Here is a 24,070-nt window from a genome sequence, read left to right on the forward strand (position 1 = left end):
CCCTGTTGTCAGTCTCCATGGAGGCGATGAGGTTAATTTGCATACTCACTCCTGATTGGCTGGTGGGCATCGTGAAGGTACAGTCAATTTGCATCTTTCTCTTTTATTAGTGTATATTTTATACTATTACTAGAGGCCTGGTGCACAGATTCATGCACCGGTGGTGTCCCTTGGCCTGGCCTGCACCCTCTTACAATCTGGGACCCCCTGGGGGATGTCAAACTGCCGGTTTCGGCTCGATCCCCACAGGCCAGGCTGAAGAACCCCCTGGTGCATGAATCCGTGCACCAGGCCTCTAGGATGAATATAAGATCTTTGGTTAATCTCTTCCCGCCCTCCCTACTTCCCCTTTCCCTCTGAGATTCATCAGTCTGTTCCATGTTTCCATGCCTATGCGTTGAGCATCTGACCCCTGGTAGTCAGTGTGCCTCATTGCTACCAGGTGAACAGTCACTTAGGCTTTCATATATATATATATATATATATATAGAGAGAGAGAGAGAGAGAGAGAGAGAGAGAGAGAGAGAGAGGTAGGTTTGCATGTAGGTCCACTGGCTGAGGTCATAGTACACAAAATAGGTAATGTTGAGTGCATGACTACTCATTGAGGAGGAGCCATTATATTTAGCACTGTAGTGAATAGTATAACCTCTATCACCAAAAATTTACTGTCTGGTTGGTGAGGTAAGGAATTAACATGTCTACTTTAGAAATGAATCGAAGGCATTCACTACACTGCACAGTGTTTGTAAAAACAAACAAACAAACAAACAAACCTTTAAATTCAATGTTAGTATTTACAGGAGAGGGCACCTAAAGAGTTTTTTAGGTATTGGGCTTTGATGGGATATAGCTAGAAAAAAAGAGCATAATCATATAAAAAGATCACGGACTAGAATAAGTGGAATGCATATCGAAAAAGAAATGAGAGAAAAGAAGTGTTTGATATAAAAAGCAGATAAAAAACATAATAGGAAACTTAGGCCCCTGGGACATAATGGAGAACCTTTTAATGTCAACCCGACTAATTTAAATGTGTTGTGGTAAAACTGGGAGCCAATGAATTTTCTCAAGCATTAAGTGCAGAATGAAAATAGTTTATCTGATAAATACTCTGGTCAGTGTTTCACATGTATATGCTTAATCAATAAATGCTGCTTGACTAGAGAAGTAGTAGGGAGAGAAATCTGGGGAATTAAGGGAATAAAGAAAGAAAAATAAACAAAAATGTTAAAGAAATCCAAGAATAGCCCAATCCAAAATGATGGCAGTGACAACAAAGACATGGCATATACGGAGAGAGAACTAATGTGAAACAATGAAAATTAGGAGTGAAGCCCTAACTGGTTTGGCTCAGTGGATAGACCATCGGCCTGCAGATTGAAGGGTCCCAGGTTCGATTCCAGTCAAGGGCATGTACCTTGGTTGCAGGCACATCCCCAGTAAGGGGGTGTGCAGGAGGCAACTGATCGATGTTTCTCTCTCATCCATGTTTCTAACTCTCTATCCCTTTCCCTACCTCTCTGTAAAAAATCAATAAAAAATATGTTTAAAAAAAGAAAAGAAAATAAGGAGTGAAAATAAAAGGAATTAAAATTTAGAGTTCTAGCTTACATTAATGACAAAACAGCTTTTTTGGACTAACTTTACTGCAGATAATAAATGTAAAACCTCTAAAACTATTGTTTTAGAAAACAATAATGACGAACTAAGAGGAAAAACTACCTAGATTCCATATCCAGTAAAATTACCCGTTAAAAATGAATATAAATTAATTTCAGTTAAAAACAATATATTGCCACCAGACCTATACTTAGCTCTCTAGGCTAAAGGAAAATTCAACCAGGTGATAACTGGAATTTACAGAAAGGGAATAAAGAAAGATCACGAGAAATGGTAAATGTGTGTGTGTATACACACACACACACACACACACATCTACATATATATGGCTATATTTCTAAATTCTTTTTTTTGCATTATGTATACAAGCACACACGAAAATATATAAAAAACAATAGCACAAAGACAGGAGAAAGAAGAATGTTACTGCAAAGCTTATATAATTTATATCATGTGGTACAGTACTAATTTTATTAATAGATTGTGATAAATTTAAGATGCAATTTATAATCCCTAGCCTAGAGTGAATATCAAAAATAGTAATGCAAACAGCTTTCTAAAAAGTCAACAGAGGAAATAATACAGTGATTCCCTTCTTTTTGGTTTCATAAACCCTTTTAACACTTCCAAAATCAATGAAGAACCCAAGAACTTTTCTTTACATGGGCTGTATCTGTCAATATTTACCATATTGAAATTTAAAAGTGCCAATGATAAATTATGTTAACATAAATAATACTTTTAAAAATATGTTTTCATTGAGTTTTTAGAGAGGCAGAGGGATAGAGAGATCGAAATATCGATCGGCTGCCTCCTGCACGGGCAACATAAATAATATATATATTTATTTTTGTTGTTGTTAATCATCATCTGAGGATATTTTTCCACTGATTTTTAGAGAGAATAGAAGGGAGAGAGAAAAACAGAGAAAGAGAGAAACATTGATATGAGAGAGACATATCAATTAGCTGTGTTCACACATGTCCTGACCAGGGCCAGGGATCGAGTCTGCAACCGAAGTACACGCCTTGCCCGAAACTGAACCCAGGACTCTTCAGTCCATAGGCCAGCGCTCTATCCACTGAGCTAAACCAGCTAGGGCACATAAATAATATTTTCAAGACAAAATAATTATATTCTTCAAAAAATAAAAGTGTGAAAATTTTACATTTTTACAAATTAATATTTGGGCTTGAAACAACTGGATTCAATCTGTTGTAATATCACATATCATGTGACCTCTGGAAAGTTATATTATGCACTATGAGAAAAGGGAAAGTAACACCCTAGTATTACTCATGTAACAGTTTTGATACTTTCAGGGTCACAGATGTCCCAGGAGCCCCCAAATCAAACTTTGAGAATTGTTGCTATAAAATACTTGATTAACCCAAAAGAAGGCAGAGGAAGAAAACCAACAACAAAAACAAAACAAAACAAAACAAAAAATACACACAACAAAACAAGAATCAAAATGGCACATCTAAATCCAACTATATCAATATTGACAAAAAATGTCAATGGACTATCTGAAGTCTACAAAATACAGAACTTAAAAATAAGAGATTAAAATGAAAGTAACATAGAGCGATACACTATACAAACAATCTTAAAAAAGTTGGAGTAGCTATATTAACATAAGAGAAAATATATTTCAAGATATGGTATATTTAAAAAATATTTTATACTCATAAAAGTCAAATATCAAAAAGGTATCATTGTATATGTGTTTGTACCCAGTCATACAGCTTTAAAGTACATGAACAAATTGACATTTAAGAGAAAAACACTTAAGAGATAAATTGACAACCATAGCTGAAATTTTAACACCCATTTTTCAGTATTTAATATCAACAAAAGAAAAAAATCACTAAGGATCTGAACAATACTGTCATCTACCTGATATAAGTGACATTTCTAAAATAATGTACTCAACTACAGAATACACTCTTTTCAGTGTACATGTAACATTCATCAAGACCTACCACCATATGCCAAAACATAAAACAAATCTCAGTATACAGACAAAACCAGGAAACCAAAAAACAAAGAAACAAACAAAATGACCCTAAGTCTTAGAGTGTGGTCTTCAGACCATAATGGAATTAAATTAGAAACCAGTAAAAATAAAAACAAACATCTACATAATCTTCAAACATTTGAAAATGGCTTCTCAATAATCCATGAATCAAAGGGAAAATCACAGTGGAAATTAAAAATACTTCAAATAGAAAAAAAAATAATGAAAATATCAAAATTTATAGGATATAGCTCAAGAAGTACTTAAGAGAAAAATATAAATGTTTAAGAATTAGAAAGGAAGAAAGAAGGAAATAAGAAATCAATGAAACAGGCAATTAGTAATAGAGAAAATTAACAAGTCATAAAATCAGTTATTCGATAAAAGTAGTAAAGTTTGTAAATCCGTAGAGGAATTGAAGGGGAAAAAAGAGAAAACACAAATTACCAAAATCAGGATTAAAAGAAGGGTAGTCACTGATGACAATTATTTAAGTAGAAAATCCTGAAGAATCAACAAAAAAATTCAATACTGCAATTCATGGTTAAAAGCCTCATTCTTGTTAAAATATTCTCTTCAAATATTTTTTTTAAAATATATTTTATTGATTTTTTACAGAGAGGAAGGGAGAGAGATACAGAGTTAGAAACATAAATGAGAGAGAAACATTAATCAGCTGCCTCCTGCACCTCTCCTACCGGGGATGTGCCCGCAACCCAGGTACATGCCCTTGACCAGAATCGAACCTGGGACCTTTCAGTCCGCAGGCCGACGCTCTATCCACTGAGCCAAACCGGCTTCGGCACTTCAAATATTTCTATAGCTTCAACACAGTCCCACTCAAAATTTAAGTTAGCTTATTCATTTTAAAAAAAGAAATTGACAAATTGATTCTGTAATTTAGATGGAACTATAAGAACCTGAAATTGGGGAATAAAGAATAAAACTATAAAACTTACACTACCTTACTTTAGACTTTTACAGATGTATTCCAGCATTTCCCAACCACGGTTGATTTTCACCCTTTGGTAGACATCTGGCAATGTCTAGAGACATTTTTGGTTGTTACTAACTATTGAGGGGAAGAAGGAATGCTATTGGTAAATAGTGGGTAAAGGACAAAGTGCTGCTAAACATCCTATAATACACAGAATAACTCCTCACAACAAAGAATTATCTGGCCCCCAAAATCAATAGTGCCAAGAATGAAAAAGCCTGACTACATTAACAAAACAGTGTTGTACTGGCATTAGAATAGACAGATCAACAGAACAGAATAGTCTAGAAATAGACCCACACCTTTCTAGTTAACTGATTTCTGACAAAGATGCCAATGCAATTCAGCAGGGAGAAAAGGTGTTTTCAGTAAATGGCACTTCAACAACTGGATATCTTTATGGGAAGGGGGTGTGGGGAGGAATGAACTCATTTCTTACTTCATAAAAATTAAATCAGTGGCTCAGTTGTCTGGGTGTCATCCTGTGCACTTACAGATTGCCAGTTCAATTCTGGTCAGGACACATTCCCCAGTTTGGGGCTCAATCCCCAGTAAGGGGTGTGCAGGAGGTAGCTAATCGATGTTCCATTCTCACATCAATGTTTCTCTCTCCCTCTCCATTCTTCTCTTTAAAAATCAGTAAAAACATTTTGAAAAATTACTTCAAGATAGATCATAGAACTAAAAGGAAAAGCTGAAACTATAAGGCTTTTGGAAGAAAACACAGGAGAAAATCTTTGTAACTTAACATAAATAAAGATTTCTTAGGAAACAGTAAGAACCATAAAAGAAAAGTTCAAAGTAATTTTTAAATTAAACTAAATTCAAAACTAAAATTAAAAACTTAAGTTCATCAAATTGGGAGAAAATATTTACAGAACATCTAAGTGCCAAAGGACATATCCAGAATATATGAAGAACTCCTACAATTTGATAATAAAAGATAAACTCAATTTTAAAAATTGGTTCTTCAATTAAGAGTGAGGTTGAACTCTTTATGTTTATTAGCCATTTGTATTTCTTCAGTGAATTATCTTTTCATGCTTTGCTCATTTGTATATTGGGTTGCTTTATCTGGTTGAAGATATTGTGATAAAGTGATAATCATTGGTATTCACAATTGATAAAAAATGTGTTTTTATATGGAAAAAAATAAAAATAAAAATCAGGGGGAAAAGTCAACAAAAGATAAAGCAATGGCCATAAACACAAAATAACACTGAATATCTTTAGTTATTAGGCAAATATAAACTAAAACTCTACCTGCATACCCATGGGAATGGCTAAAATTAAAGAGTGACACAACCAAGTGTTGGTGAGAATGTGGTACAACTAGTACTTTCATGTAAAAAGGTACAAATATTTTAAGAAACAATTTAGCAGGCTCTTAAAAAATTCAAAATAGACAATAGCAATTTCATACTTAGTATTTATCCATAAGAAATAAAGACACAGGAACTAAGTTAAAAAGGACTCATACAAGAATGTTTATTTTATCTTTATTCACAATAGCCAAACCCTAGAAAGAAACCAAATGTATAACAGTGTGTGGTATCATGGACTATTAATCAGTAACAAATTCATGAAATACCAATACACCCAACATAAATAACTCTCACAGATTGTATGAGAGTGAAAAAAGCCAGACACAAACCTACACATACTGTATGACTCTATTTAAATCAAGTTCTACAACAGGCAAAACTAATTTAAGGAGAACAAAACAATGGTGACCTCAAGTAGGGATGTTGTGTGTGAGGTAAAAGTACAATTTTATCTTTTTCAAATGTTTATCTAGTCTTCTGAAAAAAGACCTAACTTTTCACCTATGATGCCTGCCACCTTCATTATGTACTTTCCACTCTATTTTACTTCATTGTTCTATTAATGCCTCACTACTTCACTGCTTTGATTAGAGAAACACAATGTTTTCCTATCAAATAAGGCTAATCAATGCCCCCACTCCCACCCCAACTCCACTACTTATTATACTTTTATAGGGTTTTCTTAGCTATCTTGAGCAAACACCCTGCCCTATTCTTCTTCCCACCAAAATTTACTTTAGAATCAACTTGTCTATCTTGTGGGGAAAAGCAATGATTTTTATAATTAGGTAAGCATTAAATTAATCTGGAGAAACTGAGTTATCCTGATCCAAGAACTTGGGATGTCTTTCCAGTTGTTCCAAGTACAGTTTTGTTATCCATTAGGAGTATTTTAAAGTCTTCCTTGATAAAAGTTTTGAAAAAGATAAAATTGTTAAGTTTCTCTTATATTATAAGATAGCCTCACTCAAGATCACCATTGTAACATTTCTTGTTACATTTATTCTGAGGCATTTTGTCTTTCTATTGCTGTAATAAATGGACATTTGTTCCCATATCTTCCAACTGGCTATTACCTGCTTATATGAAAGTTACTGTTTTTTGTTCATTAATTTTACATTCTGTTACTTCACGGAATTCTCATTGCTTACATTAATATTTTTTTCTATATTGACTTAATTTTTCCCATGTACCTTTTTCAATTCTTATGTGTATAAACCTTCTCCTTGTCTTACAGTGGCTAATATCTTTAATTTATTGGTATTTGTGTTGAGGTGTGAATGTGTGTTTGTGAACTTTTAATGTTAAAAAGATACTATCAAATCCATATTATTGTTTTACTTCAAACTGGTGATGAATTCCCTCTAGTGAGATAAAGCATCTCTGACCTGTTTTTCTCCCTAATGATACATTAAATATGATGCTAGTCTCTGAAAGGTACTTCACTCCTCTAATTATCCAAAGTAACCTAAGAGTTGGGTTATGTTTTTTTGTGTGTGTTTTTTCTAAATCAAAATGAAGGTAGAATCTCACACTGCCTTGACAATTAATGAGGCAGTATTTTCCTTCCTCTGATCTATTAAAGTGATGAAACAAATGTATTAATAAAGCACATAATATTGAACTGCCCTATATTCTTGCAATGAACCTCATTTGATCATGGTATGTTACACTTAATATGCTGTTTAATTTTATTTTGAACATTTAAATGAAACTGGTCTGTAGTTTTTTAGTGTTATCTTTATTTAGTCAGGATTTGATATCAGTATTTAGCTTAAATAAAAGGCTGGATGTTTTTCATACTTTATGCTCTGGAATAGTACTAGAAGTATGTGTACTGGAATTATATACTCTTTGAGGTCTCAGAGAGTATGTGAAAGATTTCTGGGCCTGACTGTCCTTTGGATGATAAAAAAATTTAAAAGATGAAAATGTCCCAAGTTAAAGAAACATGTATGAAAGTTGTACTGTATGTCTAGAAATTCTATGTTGATCTATGAGCCTCACGTTTTTGTCTACTCTTAGAGCAAGTATCTAAAGGCTTAGCTCAAAACAAATTAAAAACCTTTATAAGGAATCCAATAAAGGAATAGTAATGAAACAAGACTTCATTTAAATTGATTATCAAATATTATATAACATAAAATGACATAAAATTCCACAACTTAATTTTTATATGAAACTAAAGGTTACACTTACTATGTAAATTAAGGATTTCTAATATTTTGGTATGTATAAATTAAATAGATACATTAACAGAGTAAGTCCAACTTTCAAGTTTTCTTCTTAGCATCATGTCTAATGTGATGCTCTGTACTATACACACAAAGACAACTGGAATTCTCACAATTTTTAAGAAAGGTTCTTTGTAGCCTGGTCAGTGTGGCTCAGTGGTTGAGCATCACCTATGAACCAGTAGGTCACAGTTAGATTCCCAGTCAGGGCACATGCCCAGGTTGCAGGCTCAATCCCCATGGGAAGGGGGGGTGGGAGAGGGCATGCAGGAGGCGGCCAATCAATGATTCTCATCATTGATGTTTCTATCTTTCTCCCTATCCCTTCCTCTCTGAAATCAATAAAATATTTTTTAAAAAAGGTTCTTTGTAACTATTTTATCATCAGTGTTAATGATGTTGTTTTAACTGCTGCTATTCTTTAAGACTTATTTTTGTCTGTACTTTCCTTGAACTCCTTGAACACTGGAATATAGAGATGGATAGAGGCAGGTAGGCCTTTTAATAAAGCTAAAAAATAATTGGGTCAAACAAGTGAGAGAACCACTCTTCCTGGAGTTTCCTATATGTACTTTTAAAGAAATTAAATACCATAAAAGACATTTAGTCAATATAAAAACTATAAGAAAATGTAGTATACCAAGTATAAATACTAAACATTCACCAGTCACCTAATACAAGACTAAGATAATTTACCATTACAGTATTTTAAATGTGGTAGAGAGCATAGTAAGCAAGTAAAAACACAACTTACCATTTGACAGCTAAATTCTGTACCTCTCCATTTTTATCTTCCAGTAACTTCAAAATCATTTTCACTACTTTCCTTTCACTATCATCATCCAACTTGATAGAATCTTTCTGCAGTTCTGTCATCAAATCATTTGTAGCCATAAACCTACATAAAAATTAAAATTTGTTAATTTCAGTAAGGTATCATTACCCAAAATTATCTTTCCCAGGTTAGTCTTGATTTCACATTTACTGACAGACCCTACAGTAAGTGATCTTTCATTCTAATTAATTGCATCACTGCTTTTAAGGGGAGAAGAGCTCCTCCTAATTTTTTCTTTGCATGCGATTTGAGTTTTACCTAGGAAGCCTTTAACTACAAACATTAAGAATACCTTCTTAAGTAATACTGTGTGTTACATATTACATATTACAAATTAATACAAATTCTCATCTCCATCCCAACTCCCACCACTAGGTATCAGGTGTCTTTTCAAAGTGGTAATGAGGTGATTCTGGAAAGCTGTTTCACCTGACATCCAAGCCCTTCCCCTTAAGAACCACTGCCAAAGGAAGGTTTAATACTAAACAGCCTGACAAAATCCCCACTGATCAACTGTCTAATCTCAGTTTTAAATAAAAGGACTGAACAGAAGATATAAATAAGGTAAACAGACTTGCAGATTTCTTCCCTTATACCTCACCAGACAGTTCATTGTTTTAAAAGTAATTTCGCAGAATATCAGATAAGCCCATTGAAATAAAACTCCAAAAATCTGTTTAAAGACCAAATGAATTTTCCCCATAATTCTTGGCTCCCCTCTACCTAAAAAAAGAATCTAACAGAAATAACTACTTAATGCCTTTTTTCTTTTATTTCAACCAGATCCAGTTTGAGCAAAATTTAAATATTTTATGTTTCATGCAGAAATGACAAAGATCCATGTTTAAATCAATTAAAAACAAATTAGAGCTAAAATGATAAGTTTTTTGACAATTTTCCCAATTTCTTAATCAGACTACTTTAGTAATGTATGTATCTATTGGGATTTTTATCAGCTATGCAGATAATCTGGCAACTTAGGCAATAAGTTATGTGGCAAGAATTTGGCAAAAGAACTTAATTTAGCAATTCATCAATTATAAGACAATTTAAGGATAAGTCCAGTAATTAGTATGTTCATTTAATGCTAACTTCACAGTTTAAAACTACATGCAAGCACAATTCTTACCAAATTTTGTAAAGGTAGTTTGGTTCTCTCCTGCATGCCCCCTACTGGGGAATCAAGCCTGATACCAGGCATGTGCCCTGACCAAGAATGGAACTGTGATATCCTGGGAACTGGGTCAACACTCAACCACTGAGTAACACTGGCAGATTAAGCATGTAATAATTCTAATTGGAAGCCCCTCTCCATTTTATATGACAAAAGTATATTAAAACTACATAATATTCTGGAAAGTAAAATAAAACAAACTGAATAACACATGAAGGCAGGCATTTTTACACAGAAAACAATTAAAAGCATCTTAACCATTATACTTAGATAAAATTCATTAAATAACCATAGTAATTAGCACCTCTAAGAATCCCTGAAATGCTAATCATGTTAAAGAAAAACATGATGACCATCAATTTCAGTAAAAAAGCAGATAAGCCCAATGTAGAAAAATGTTTTGGTTCCGGGATCGATCCCCAGTAGGGAGCGTGCAGGAGGCAGCTGATCAAAGAATCAACCGGTTGCTTAGGGTTTTATGTATCCTATATAATAAAAGGCTAATATGCAAAATGACCGAATGGCAGAATGACCAGTCGCTATGAAGCACACTGACCACTAGGGGGCAGACGCTCAATGCAGGAGTGGTCAGTGCACTCCCATAGGGGGAGCGCCACTCAGCCAGAAGCTGGGCTCATGACTAGCGAGTGTAGTGGTGGTGGCGGAAGCCTCTCCCGCCTCTGTGGCAGTGCTAAGGATGTCTGAATGATGGCTTAGGCCCGCTCTCCATGGGGAGCGGGCCTAAGCCGTCAGTTTGACATCCCCCAAGGGCTCCTGGGCTGTGAGAGGGAGCAGGCTGGGCTGAGGGGACCTCCCACCGAGTGCACAAATTTCGTGCTCTGGGCCTCTAGGATAGATATAAAAGGTTAAGTATCCATCCAATGACCGGTAGCTATGATGCACACTGACCACCATGGGGCAGATGCTCAACACAGCAGTTGCCATGACATGCACTGGCCATTTAAAAATAAATGGCACCACGGACCCGTCACCAACAAACCAATACTCGGCTTCCCCTAAGTGGGACACAGGCCCCACCCCCACCCCCACCCCAGAGTGACACCCCACCAAATTGCAGCCAACGCTACCAAGACCCCATGGCACAAAATGCAGCCCATAGTCCAGCCAAGCCCAGAAACGATCGCTGTGGGAACCGGGTAATGATGTCACGTAGCAACCCTGGCTTCCTCTCCCTAGCAACTAGCCTCCTTGGAGTTTCTTCAGCCCAGGAACCCAACTTGCTTTATAGCCAGGTGCAAACATTTTACAGTTTAACCAAATGTTTGTGAAGCATTTTCCTGTGCTTCATTTCCTTTGATCCTCACAGAAGTCCTGGAGTAGGTAGATAGGAGACTTGGTAGAATCTTATTATCTTTTCATTAGCAAGACACAAATAGTGATATTAAAATATTTTTTCTAATTAATTTCAATGTGCATGAATCTGTGCATTGGGACACTAGTATTCTAATAAAGAAGTCTCCTGATTTTCAAAGAACTATTAATGGTTAACTTTTTTTAAAAAAAGAGTTAAAATGAGCACCAGCAAAATTAGCAATAGTTAATATTTTTAAAAACCAGAAAAATTGGATATAGTATGAGGTTACAATAAGAGTTACCCCTGAATATTTCCTCCTTATGTTAATTTAATATAAGAAATTGTATTAAAAATCTTCTTATAAGGAAATTGACCATTTTGAATGTTCTCTATGGCAGATTGAAAAGCTAGTTGGTAAACTGTCTCTTGAGCATTTACTCTTTTAGGCATAATACTAATGGCTTGGATAATAAACACAGGCTCAGTCCCTTTCTCTTAACTTTTTCATCTACTAATGGGCAGACTAGTAAAGACAAATTTAAATCTTACAAATTTTTAAAAAGAATACTTAAAGACATTTGGCAATGATCACTCCAAAAAACTGATGCTTAGTTTGGGTTTCAAAAGATTAATAGGGGTTTGCATTAGGAAAGCTGGTTTGGAATTTTAAATTTTTTATCTTTGTGTGGGTGGTAGTGGTGAATAAGTACCTCAGTGTAAAGCACTAAGGAGCAGTGCAGTGGAAAGTTGATCTGATAACCAAGAAGGCAAATAGGGTATACAATGTGGATATGCCGGACAGAGATGATTTATACCTATGTGGACAGAGTGGGATGGTGAGAGAGTTCAAAATAGTGCTCAATTTAAAACTTATTAACTATATTTCTGGATCACAGTTGATTATGGGTAACTAATACTGCAGGAAGAGAAACTGTGGATAAAGAGGCACTAATGTATCTCTTCTCAGTCTACTTAGTGTCAAGTTTTATACACAACTGTGCTTTTTGTTGGCAATTTCGCTATTTAAAATGACCCCCAATAGTAATGCAAAAGTACTGTCTAGTATTCCTAAGTACAAGAAAGCTGCGATGCATCTCCCCGAAAAAACTACATCTCAGATTTGTTTAGGCATAAGTTATAGTGCTGTTGGCCTCGAGTTCAATATTATGAATCAACATCCTATGTAATAAAACCCTAATATGCAAACTGACCAAATATCAGAACGACCAGTCACTATGACATCCACTGGCCACCAGGGGGCAGACGCTCAATGCAGGAGCTGCCCTCTGATGGTCAGTGCACTGCCACAGGGGGTGCGCTGCTCAGTCAGAAGCCGGGTTCACAGCTGGCGAGTGCAGCGTTGGTGTCAGGAGCCTCTCTCGCCTCTTCTGCAGGCGGGCGGAAAGGAGGAAGGGGTCCCAGACTGTGAGAGGGCGCAAACCAGGCTGAGGGACCCCCACCCCCCACCAGTACACAAATTTTGTGTAACAGGCCTCTAATATATTAAATAAGGTGTTTTTAAACAGAAATACATATAACACCAAGTTACAAACCCTGTATTTCCCCTAAAAGCAATGGTTCAGAATAGCTAATTGAATCTTCATGGCAACTTTGAATAATGAGAACCAACCCTGAGATTTACAAGGTTAAAATTAAGAGGACTCTGAAACTGATTAGATATGGGAATGGTAAGACATGAGTTAGGGCCCTAACCTATTTGGCTCACTGGATAGAGCGTCAGCCGGTGGACTGAAGGGTCCCAGGTTCAATTCTGGTCAAGGGCATGTACCTTGGTTGCGGGCACATTCCCAGTAGGCGGTGTGCAGGAGGCAGCTGATCGATGTTTCTCTCTCATCGATGTTTCTAACTCTCTATCCCTCTTCTCCCTTCCTCTCTGTAAAAAAATCAATAAAATATATTTTAAAAAATAAATAAAAAGACATGAGTTAGGAAATGGACAGAGAAGAAGAAAACCACAGGACTCAGATGTGACAGCTGAACAGGTATCCTGTCCAGAGTCTTAATGTTATTAAACAGCCACTGTCACATCAGATGGTTCAACTTCTCACCTTAAAACAGAAGAAAGGATTAATAAGCCTGGCTCAACTACAAACTACATAAAATGGCTACTCTTCTGATCTGAAACAACAAAATATCAGCAATAGTGAAGATGTGAACTGAACATCATGAATTAATGTCCTGCAGCCCAAATTCATCTGCCTTTGGCCAAAAATGAAAACTGAGAAAGCAGCAGCAGCCACTGAAGTCCAGGAATTGATCTGAGGCTCATACCTAAACCTCAATGTTACTCCAAACTGATCTGATGTTTATAGCTAAAGCATATTGTTTCATCGACATAACCTCACAGAACAACCGTATCAGACAAGGTCACTAAGCAACATAAAATACCAAAAACTTCCTCCTCTCTTGAGTGACTGTTACTTCTTGACCAATTACAGCTCTTCCTCTGCTTTAGTCTGCCCTACCTGTAACATTAAGATGTCAAATGATGAAAGTGCCCTGGTTTCAGACAACATCCAATCTAAACCAAGTCTCCACTTCATTAGATCTTTTCCCAAATTACCCAAATAAATAGGTCCCAACCCTATTGCTGAGACACCCCATAGTGTGTGTGCTCCCTCACTATAATAGTAATAAACCCAAGCTGTGTCAGGGATAACTATATAAAAGAATTTCAAGTAGGAAAAAGTAGTACACTGCTTACATATCAAATACCAGTAAAGAAAATACCCACTAAATTAGTTACATGAAGATTGTCAGGAATTTGGGGGAAGAGTAATTTCAGCGAACTTAGGTGGGCAACAGCTAAGAAGTTTAAAGTTTATCTTGTAATCAATAAGAATTAGTGGGGAAGGATATGATCAGGTCAGGAAGAAAATTCTAATGGAAGAGTTACCAACAGATTGGATTAAAAAGAGACCTGAGCCCTGGGCTGTGTGGCTCAGTTGGTCAGAGCTTAATTCCCTGCACCAAACGGTCTTAGAGTTGATTTCTGGTCAGGACACATACCTAGGTTGTAGGTTTGACCCGTCTGGTAAGGGAGGCAACTGATCAATGTATCTCTTTCACATCAATGTCGTCCCCCCACCTTTCCCCCTTCTCTAAAATCAACAACAACAATAATAATAGCAGTAATAATAAAAAGGCCCTACAGGGAGACTAATTTGAGAAGAAAGGTAAAGGGTGACATCAAGGTTTTCCAACTGGGATATTTGGTGAATGGTAATGTAACAAGACAAAATTAGAATTAAAAAAAAAAAAGGTGTAATTTAAGGTGAGAGAGGGGGAAATTAAGATGTTAACTTTTAGACTCCCATGCGAGTCCCACTTGGATATAACTTACAGGCAGTGCCATTCATTTATTCAACAAATATTTTGGGGATATTATCATTAGAAACTGTGCCAAGCCCTGCAAACAGTTATGAACAAGACAGTCATGGTCTGGAATTTCCACACCTGACTTATTCTACAAAACTGAAAATTCCTTAAGGAGAGAAGTTATTCAATGCAGAGAAGCATAAATAATGGTAGGAATAAATACCTTGTACTGCACAATGAGTAATTCACCACAACCTTTCCCTCATGTGTAAACACAATTTTACCCTTGTGGTCAACTGCATCAAAAATCTAAATGTATGAGCCAACTGCTTCACCCAGTGAACCAACTCTCTTTCAAAGATCTTGTACACATACCACTGGAATTTAGCTTTTTCTTATTTATTCCCTTAGAGCAGTGGTTCTCAACCTTGGCTGCACATTAGAATCACCCCGGAATCTTTTTAAAATCCTGATTTCTGGGCCTCATCCTCCAGAAATTCTGTTTCTTTGTTATGAGGTGGGGCCACAACATTAGTAACAAAGAAACAGAATTCCCGGAGGATGAGGCCCAGAAACCAGGATTTTAAAAAGATTCCCAGGTGATTCTAATGTGCAGCCAAGGTTGAGAACCACTGCCTTAGTGCCATGAATTAACTTGGGTCAGTCTTAATATTGTTCATGTAAACAAAACTAATTTTTTGTCATCTTTCTTCTTAACAGTTCCCTCAATGAGGTCAGTGGTGAGCTGCAGTATAATCAGTGTTACCAGTATACCTATATCAAGAAAAATCACGTAGCCCTAGCTGGTTTGGCTCAATGGATAGAGCGTCAGTCAGCCTGCAGTCTGCAGTCAGCCTGCAGTCTGAAGGGTCCCAGGTTCAATTCTGCCCAAGGGCACATGCCTGGGTTGCAGGCTCAGTCCCCAGTAGGGGGTGTGCAGGAGGCAGCCACTCAATGATTCTCTCTCATCACTGAAGTTTCTATCTCTCCCTCCCTCTCCCTTCCTCTCTAAAATCAATAAAATATATTTTTAAAAAAAGAAAAATCACGTAAGTGAAAGCAAGTAACTTACTGCCATCAACCTGCATAGTACTTAAAAATGCCCCCCAAATCACCTTCTTATTCTCTACAAATCTATTTCTTCTGCTTAAACCTACTTTTTTTTCCCCGAGCACAAGCAGGCCAGTTAACTTCACTGTTACATTTCTGTGAATGCCCACACAGTACTGTCAGCTATGTTACAGGATCTCTAATGTCCCTTCCAGCTCTGAAAGCCTGATTCCATTTAACAGGACTGAGGTTTTTATTAGCATTTAAACAGCTTTCAAGAGAAAATGATTTCCAATATCCAAAACACAAATACACTGGGTAACACACAAACCATTATCAAGCTAAGAAATTCTACAATGCAGTGAATTATTTTAGATTGTATAAAATGGTATATAAAAAAATACATTGGCCCTGGCTGGTGTGCCAAATGGTTAGAGCATTGGCCGGTGTAACGAAGGGTCTTGGGTTCAATTCCTGGTCAAGGGCACTGTACCTGGTTTGCAGGTTCTACCCACCCCAGTCTGGTAAAGTGAAGAAAGCAACCAATTGCTGGCCCTCACATCGCTGTTTCTCTTTTTCTTTCTTTCTCCCTTCCTTTCACACTCCCTCTTAAAAAAATAAAATAAAAATAGATTGGTAGATTTCATACTGGCTTCTGGAGGAAACTTCCCCAAATCTCTATATGCTTTTTTCTTAACTTGAACTAAAATCCAATTCAACTAAACAAGTAGCTATTGGGAACCTACATGGTCAAGGCACTAGAGTAAAGAATTCAGTTCCGTTAAGACAAGGTTCCTTACCCTCAAAGCATTTCCAGAACAATACTCACCCTCAAGCTAGGTACAATCAAGATAATCTCCCCTTTCCCCCAATGAAATGTTGTACATGTGCTTTCTTTTTTAAAAAGCTTTTAATTATTATTTATTTGTAACCCTCACCCGAGGATATTTTTCCAATGATTTTTATAGAGAGTGGAAGAGAGAGGGAAAGAGAGAGAAACACCGATGTGAGAGAAATACATCAATTGGTTGCCACCTGCATGCACCCTGCCCAGGGCCTGGGCCAGGGAGGAGCCTGCAACGGAGGTAGATGCCCTTGGCCAGAACTGAACTCAGGACCCTTTGGTCCGCAAGCCAACGCTTTATCCACTGACCCAAACCGGGTAGGGCTGTATGTATACTTTCACACTGTTTTCTCTACATATAATTTAAAGAACTAGCTTAGACCCTCAGACACTCTACAACATGAATCTCCTTGCTTTTTTCATCTTCTCTGCCACTTCAGCCTACAAAGACATATTGCCATGGAGTACTTATCTTTTTTACAGTAGTGTCTTAACCATTCAGCCAGCATGCAGATATTATTGCGGGCAAGCACAAGATATTCAACTTTTTGTATTCTCTCTTACGGAATTATTAAAAGCTTCTTCCAGCACAGTATATTCCCTAAGTCTAACTTGGAACTGAAATTTAAGGACTTACTTTTAATGTCCCCTAGTCAAAACCCTGGAGAAGGAGCATAAAGTGTTCATGCTCTGGGGATATCTGGAAAACCTAGATCCACTACTGTCAAGCTGACCTCGGGCAAGTAATTAACATGACCATTTCAGTTTCCTCAGCTGTAACAGAGATTGTTAGTATCCACTTAACTAAATAGGATCACCCTGGGGGCAGAGGGGCCTGGATTGGAGCACTCACCAAAAGGTGGGTGGGTTCGATTCCAGGTGAGGGCATGTAAGGGTGGCAACCAATCAATGTTTTATCTCTCACTCTCCCTTAAAAAAAAAAAAAAAAAGAAAAAGAAAACACAAAAACAAAGGAATTTAAAACAACAGAAAAACAATATATCCTCAGGTGAAGATTAAAAATAAACAAACAGTATCAAGTGCATAAAAGCCCACACTAACCATTATTATTATTAACTACTAGAGACCCAGTGCACAAAATTCATGCACTGAGGGGGATCCCTCAGCCCGGTCTGTGCCCTTTCACAGTCCGGGAGCCCTTGGGGGATGTCTGACTGTTGGACATCCTTAGTGCTGTTGTGGAGGCAGGAGAAGCTCCCAGCACCGCCATTGCATTCACCAGCTGTGAGCCCAGCTCAGGGCTTCTGGCTGAGTGGTGCTCCCCCTGTGGGAGCACAATGACCACCTGGGGCAGCTCCTGTGTTGAGTGTCTGCCCCCTGGTAGTCAGTGCACGTCATAGTGACCGGTTGTTCCACCGTTCAGTCTATTTGCATATTAGCCTTTTATTATATAGGATTATGAACAGAGAGAGAAAAGAAAGGTAAACTTTTTCTTTAGCTCTTGATTCATTGGAATACTTTAATTCAGTTGAAGTATCCTATAGAATAAAAGCCTAATATGCTAAGTGTCCAGTCTGTTTAACCAATCAAAGCGTAATATGCTAATGATATGCTAAGGCCGCTCAACCACTATGATGTACACTGACCACCATGGGGCACACAGTTGACCGGTCAACCTGTCGCTATGATGTGCACTGACCACCAGGGGGCACATGCTTCAACCAGTAGATTAGCTTGCTGCTAGGGTCCGGCCAATTGGGACTGAGCGAGGAGCAGGCCTAAGCCGTCAGTCGGACATCCCCCCGAGGGCTCCCAGACTGCGAGAGGGTGCAGGCCGGGCTGAGGGATCCCCACCCCCCAAAGTGCACGAATTTCGTGCATCAAGCCTCTAGTATAAAAATAAAAGCAGAACTTTGTTATCTCAACCCAATATTAATATTCACAAGTGGGGCATTCACATGATTCATGCATATTGTTTCCAGTATGGTATCTACAGAATCACCTACCTACTGGTACTACACCTTAATATATATCCCACCTTCAAAATATACAAAATACTGACCACAGAAAAAAAAGGCATTAGTTGTCTGTTTTTTCAATAAATTGAGCCTATGATTTAAGTCCCACAAAACAATTCTTTTAAAGTGATGACATTTCAAACTTTGAAGCCTGCACATACTTTTTTACCTTCTTTGCATTAATGGATGAAGAGTTATCCACAGAAACCTGAAATTCCTGGCCTATAAGGGACCTTATGTAATCACCCATGTACAAGTCTCTCAAGTGAAAATTTAATTCTAAATTAAATAGCCTGCTCAAGATCTTACAGATATTTCACAACAAAAAATCCTACATGACCAGAACTCATATCTTGAGACTAGTAAGTTTTCTGTTTGGAGTCTACCATGGGAAGAATACATTTTTTTCTTCCTTTTAGATGATTTTTTTCCCCTTTACCCCTTGGCACAAGGTAGAGTGGTTTGCACATGTTAGATACTCTATAATGTTAAGTAGCCTTGTCCTCACAACCTTCTGGCACTAGGTATTTTAAAACATGTAGTAGAAACACTTTGATATTTACATCAAAATAAATAAACAAGTAAATAAATTTCTAATGAGAAATTAGAAAGCATCACTTTAAAACAGAATGTATTCAAGTAAATGCCTATACTGAAAATGTACAGAAAAACCTTCAAATACTATTTTAATTAATCTCTTAAATGTCTGTAATATATATAGTGCTTTAGTTCCAAAGACTGTCTTGTCTGTTAACTGGATGGTTTGAGCATATCATAAGTCTTTAAAACAGAGTTAATAAAAACTCTTAATGATGCCAAATTACTAGAAGTCAATTATTGTTTCTAAACATATCTCCTACCTAAAATTATCTTCTATAATACTTCTACGAACTATTATAAATATTTCAATATTACACTTTTTCGGAGAATAATCCTCCAAGCAATGTTTTGATTTATTCCAGCTCAAATTGGTAGACAATCCTTATCAAGTTCAATACTGACTACCTTAACATCAGAGCATTAATTCTTTCAGTTTAGAAACCAAAAACCAAAAAGCATGTGTGTATTTTTGTCTTTACAGAAAATTCAAGAAAGCTTCAGTCAATAATCACATATGCATAGTATTACATTTAATTTCTGTATTCTAAACATATTACCCACACAAGTCTGACTAGTTGAACAAAACTGGACTATTATTACAGGGAAAGTGCTATCTTTATACTGAAATTGAACACAATCAAAATGAAATTTAGTACCATACACTCCACTAACTGAAAGTTAGTTTTATTTAAACTTCAATGGCTTGAGTTGGGAGCAAGCAAAGCTGCAAATGGAAGTAAAGAGCATTCAAAACCTTTTTAAAAAAACAACCAACAACCAAAAACTTTTATTTCCCCTAAAAATCTTGATTTTGGCACTAGAACTACACAAATCTAAATATCAAAATACCCAAAATAAACAAGCCTCCTCCAAAAAGTCACAACACTAAATCTTCAGTATTAGCAAACTAGATTTTAAAAGTTTCAAATATGATAGTAAAAAACCCCCTAGGTAGCAACTTTCTAAAAATCACTTGGCTTTGAATAAAACTGTCTTTCACTGGCCATTTTAATATGCCAGCACATCAATTTATTTAGGAACACTCTACATTTTTCATTGTTCTTGTTTCACAAATCAGAAAATTTCTTCCTGGTAGATAAGGTTTAGACATGTTTTCAGGTGTTAAATCATACTGTTCATACCACAAACAAATACATAAGCTCTTCAGCCACAATTTTAATGGAAGACTCTATGTTCTTTTAAAATGCACACAAAAATACAACCACTAAACCTCACAGAACAAAATGAGTACCAAAGAAAGAAAAACACTTCTGTTGTAACATCGAGAGCTTTTTTAGTTTGTGATGGGATGGGAGGCGGGAAGGAAGGATTGAAAATTTCACCGTATTGCAAAAATGAAAGAGAAATCAAGGTAATCCGTGAAAAGGGAACAATTCTTCCACATGCATGTTACCAAGGTCTGGAACCCACAGTGTGAGTCTTCTGGAACAGAACGGCTATCACATGTCCCATCCCCCTCTCAGAAACCCCTCTTTTCCACCAAGACGCACTTGCTCGGCTTACTTTGCTGTTTAAGGATCAGCAAGTCGCCTTCCGGGCAGCACATTTTGGATCTAAACAAATAAAACTGAAACCCCGAGTTCCTGCTTGGGTTTTACCTGACCAGGGAGCATGACAAGGGATGCTGGCGGGAAAACCCGACGAGTCCAGTTTCCCCCGTCCTGGCTGCCCTCCCCCTTCTCCCCACGCCCACGAATGAAATAGTCCAAAGGAAAAGTTTATAACTTAAACCTGAGGAGGGCTCGAAACCAGCCAAGCGTGCAAGACGAACGCACCGAGGCCCGCGCGCCGCTGCGGGAGAGGAGGAGGCGGCTCGCGGCTGGGCCCCCGAGCGCGCCGAGCGGCCTAGCGCCTCCGGCGGCCCGGCGAGCAGGCCCGGCCTCCCGGTCTCCACGCCCCGAGCAACTCCCCGCTCCACGGTGTGGGCGATTTCGCCCCTTTTCGCGACGTGGGACACGAAAGTCCCGCCGGGGGTGGGGGAGGGGGAAAGTGTAGCAGGGAACGCGGGGGGGACTTTTGGAGACACAGCAAGGGCCGGGGACCAGCGGCGGGCAACGGCCCGGAGAAAAGAATGGGGGGAGGGGGTTCCCCGGTGCGAGGGGAAAGGGGCTGCCGGGATTCGAGGGATGGGCAGGGGGCTTCGGAGGAGCGGGGACTCCGGTGCAGGCCAAAGGGGTGGGGCATGGCCCGTCTGAGGGCCGCGCCGCGCTGCGGACGGGGGACCCCGAGGCGGGCTGAGCGTCGCATTTCGGCCTCACCTGAAGTCCTTGTCACTGGATGTCATTTTCTCCAGCAGATTGGAAATGTGGTACGAGGCGCTCGCCATGTTGACGGCCTCGATCCCGCCCGCTGGCGCCGCCGCTGCTGCTGCCCGCTGCCGCCGCCGCTGCTGCTGCTCCTCTCGCTCGCGGCGGTCTCGCTTCCAGGGTCGCAGCGCGACGCCGACGCTGACGAGGGAGGCGCCTCGACGGGTGGCCCCCTCCCTGGCGAGGCGTGGGCCTGTCCCGGGGAAAGCAGAGGCTACGAGGCCGGCCTAACGACGGCGCAGCTCGCCGGAGAGCGGGCTCATGGGAAGCAAGGAGTGCGGCCGGACCTTCCACTCGGGCTCGGCTCGCTCCCACTCCCTCCGCACTCTCTCCCCGGGGCAAGAGGCCAAAACCCGCCTCCTTCGCTCCGAGGGCGGGGGCGGCGACGCGGGACGCTACGGCGAGCGGAGGTCAGGGTTCACGGAGGTCTCCCCACGCACGCTGTAGCGACGCTAGTTGAAGGGCAATCCTGTTGGAGGAGGCCTTTGTCAGTCTTCACGTGCACCGCCTTTTAGGACGCAAGACCGCGACCCAAAGGGGCTCTTCTCGCGAGACTTAAATGCGACGGTTAAAGGATGGGGAACGAGTGGGACCAGTGTGCCTTCATCTAAAAATAACTTTTTTTTTTCCTGTGTGACGGAGGGAAAAGTTTACTATTTTTTAACCAGTATAAGGCCTGGAAATAATGCTAATGAACGGGTTAGCCTGGAGACCAACAATAGAATGACTCAAAGGAGCTTTCATTTTGAATCGGATGCGTGGCTGACACTGCTTTAACCACGATGGTAGAATGCTGCCACGTGAAAACCACAAATCCCAGAATTCAGTTTGGGGGGGTGTTATAGTGGATCAAGATGTGATTGGCTGAAGCAGCGTCTCTTTATTGGCTCCCGTAGAAGAGGCATGCTGGGATTTGCAGTCTGGCGAGGCAGCTGTGGTGGAGAGAAAACCTTTAGATCGCCGCGCGTTGAGTTTCTGCCGCAGATTCGGATTTTCTCTGCGCAAGGCATGTCTGCAGAGCTAGGCTGCCGCCTTTGGGCAGGCTCATTGCAGAGCAGTTGGTGTTCTTGGCAAAGGCCTAGTAGCAACTTTCTACCACTCACTAATATTTAAAAGTGATGGTAGCCTCCTCTAAAGACAGCCGATCCTCTGCTGGGCACCCTCCTTCCATGTGTTGAAGAGCCAGCTCCCTAAAGCAAGAAAGACGCGTCATAAGATTAATGGGCCAACGACTGATGATTGTATTCAGGGCCTACTCGTTTTATTCAGAACAGCTAGCTCAATGACTACCCTCTGTAGTCAATTTTTTTTGGACTTGATAATCCTACAGCTGTCTGTTTTATTGTGCCGAGAGACATACACACAGCAATCATAGATTAGATATCAAATCACTTGTTTTAGTATCCAGATTTTTTCTCTGCTTAGTTGGAACTAGCTACAGGCTTTTCTAAAAGAAAAAAACCCAGTCAAGAGACAAGAAAAATTCGACCTCAATCTGTTACTGCTCCTGTTAAAAAGAAAAAGAAAAACAAAAACCTCTAAATAGCTACTTTCTTCCAAGTGTTAAATCTGACCTTTCTACTGTCCTTTCCTATAGCCATCAAATGCTATTCAGTGTCTTCTAAAAGCAAGGCCCTAGCCCAGGGCCACAATGGGTTCTTAAACTGGACCGGAGGGCCAGGAACAAAAGCATGGATGGAGTGTTTGTGTGAACTAATATAAATTCAAAGTAAACATTACATAAAAGGGTACGGTCTTTTTTTTTTTTAGTTTTATTCATTTCAAACTGGCCGGATCCGGCCCGAGGGCGTAGTTTGCCCACGGCTGCAGCCGGTTTGGTTCAATGGATAGAGCGTTGGCCTGTGGACCAAGGGGTCCCTGTTCCATTCAGGTCAAAGGCATGTACCTTGGCTGCAGGCTCCTCCCCTGTCCCCGTCCTGTTGGGGGCTCACAGGAGGCAACCAATGGATGTGTTTCTCTCACATCCATGTTTCTTTCTGTCTTTCCCTCTCTCTTCCACTCTCCCTAAAAATCAATGGTGAGGATTAACAAAAAAGAGAAAACACACACACACACACACACACACACACTAAAAGCAAGGCATTGTTAGAGGTAATAAAAGTTAAAACAGCCTGGCCAGTGTGGCTCAATGGTTGACCTATCAACCAGGAGGTCACAGTTCATTTCCTGGTCAGGGCACATGCCTGGGTTGCAGGCTCCAATCCCAGTGTGGGGCGTGCAGGAAGCAGCCGATCAAAGATTCTCTCCTCATTGATGTTTCTATCTCTCCCTCCCCTTTCCTCCCTGGAATAAATAAAAAACATTTAAGAAAAAAATTTAACACAGATGACACAGGTTTTGACCTCTTAATCCATATCCAAATTTTCCCTCATTACTCTTGTTTACCC

The 24,070-nt window shown here is 39.0% G+C and overlaps 1 protein-coding gene across 2 annotated transcripts in view; it reads right to left on the minus strand.

Annotated features, from left to right (window-relative positions):
• Nucleotides 1-21,988, minus strand: part of CAND1 (cullin associated and neddylation dissociated 1) — a 52,404-nt gene extending 30,416 nt beyond the window's left edge. Inside the window, exons 1-2 of one of the 2 annotated variants that reach the window (XM_070409775.1) lie at nt 21,615-21,987; nt 8,954-9,097 (exon numbers count right to left, since the gene is read on the minus strand). In XM_070409775.1, the coding sequence (XP_070265876.1) occupies nt 8,954-9,097; nt 21,615-21,682 (212 nt within the window). In that variant the 5' untranslated portion in view covers nt 21,683-21,987. Of the gene's footprint in view, nt 1-8,953; nt 9,098-21,614 lie in introns of both variants that reach the window. The other variant, XM_070409776.1, reaches the window with a different exon arrangement.
• Nucleotides 21,989-24,070: the final 2,082 nt, after the last annotated feature.

Source organism: Myotis yumanensis, unplaced genomic scaffold (genome assembly GCF_028538775.1).
Source record: "Myotis yumanensis isolate MYYU_CA2020_CCGP unplaced genomic scaffold, mMyoYum1.0.hap1 SCAF_3, whole genome shotgun sequence".
Classification (NCBI taxonomy): Eukaryota; Metazoa; Chordata; class Mammalia; order Chiroptera; family Vespertilionidae; genus Myotis; species Myotis yumanensis.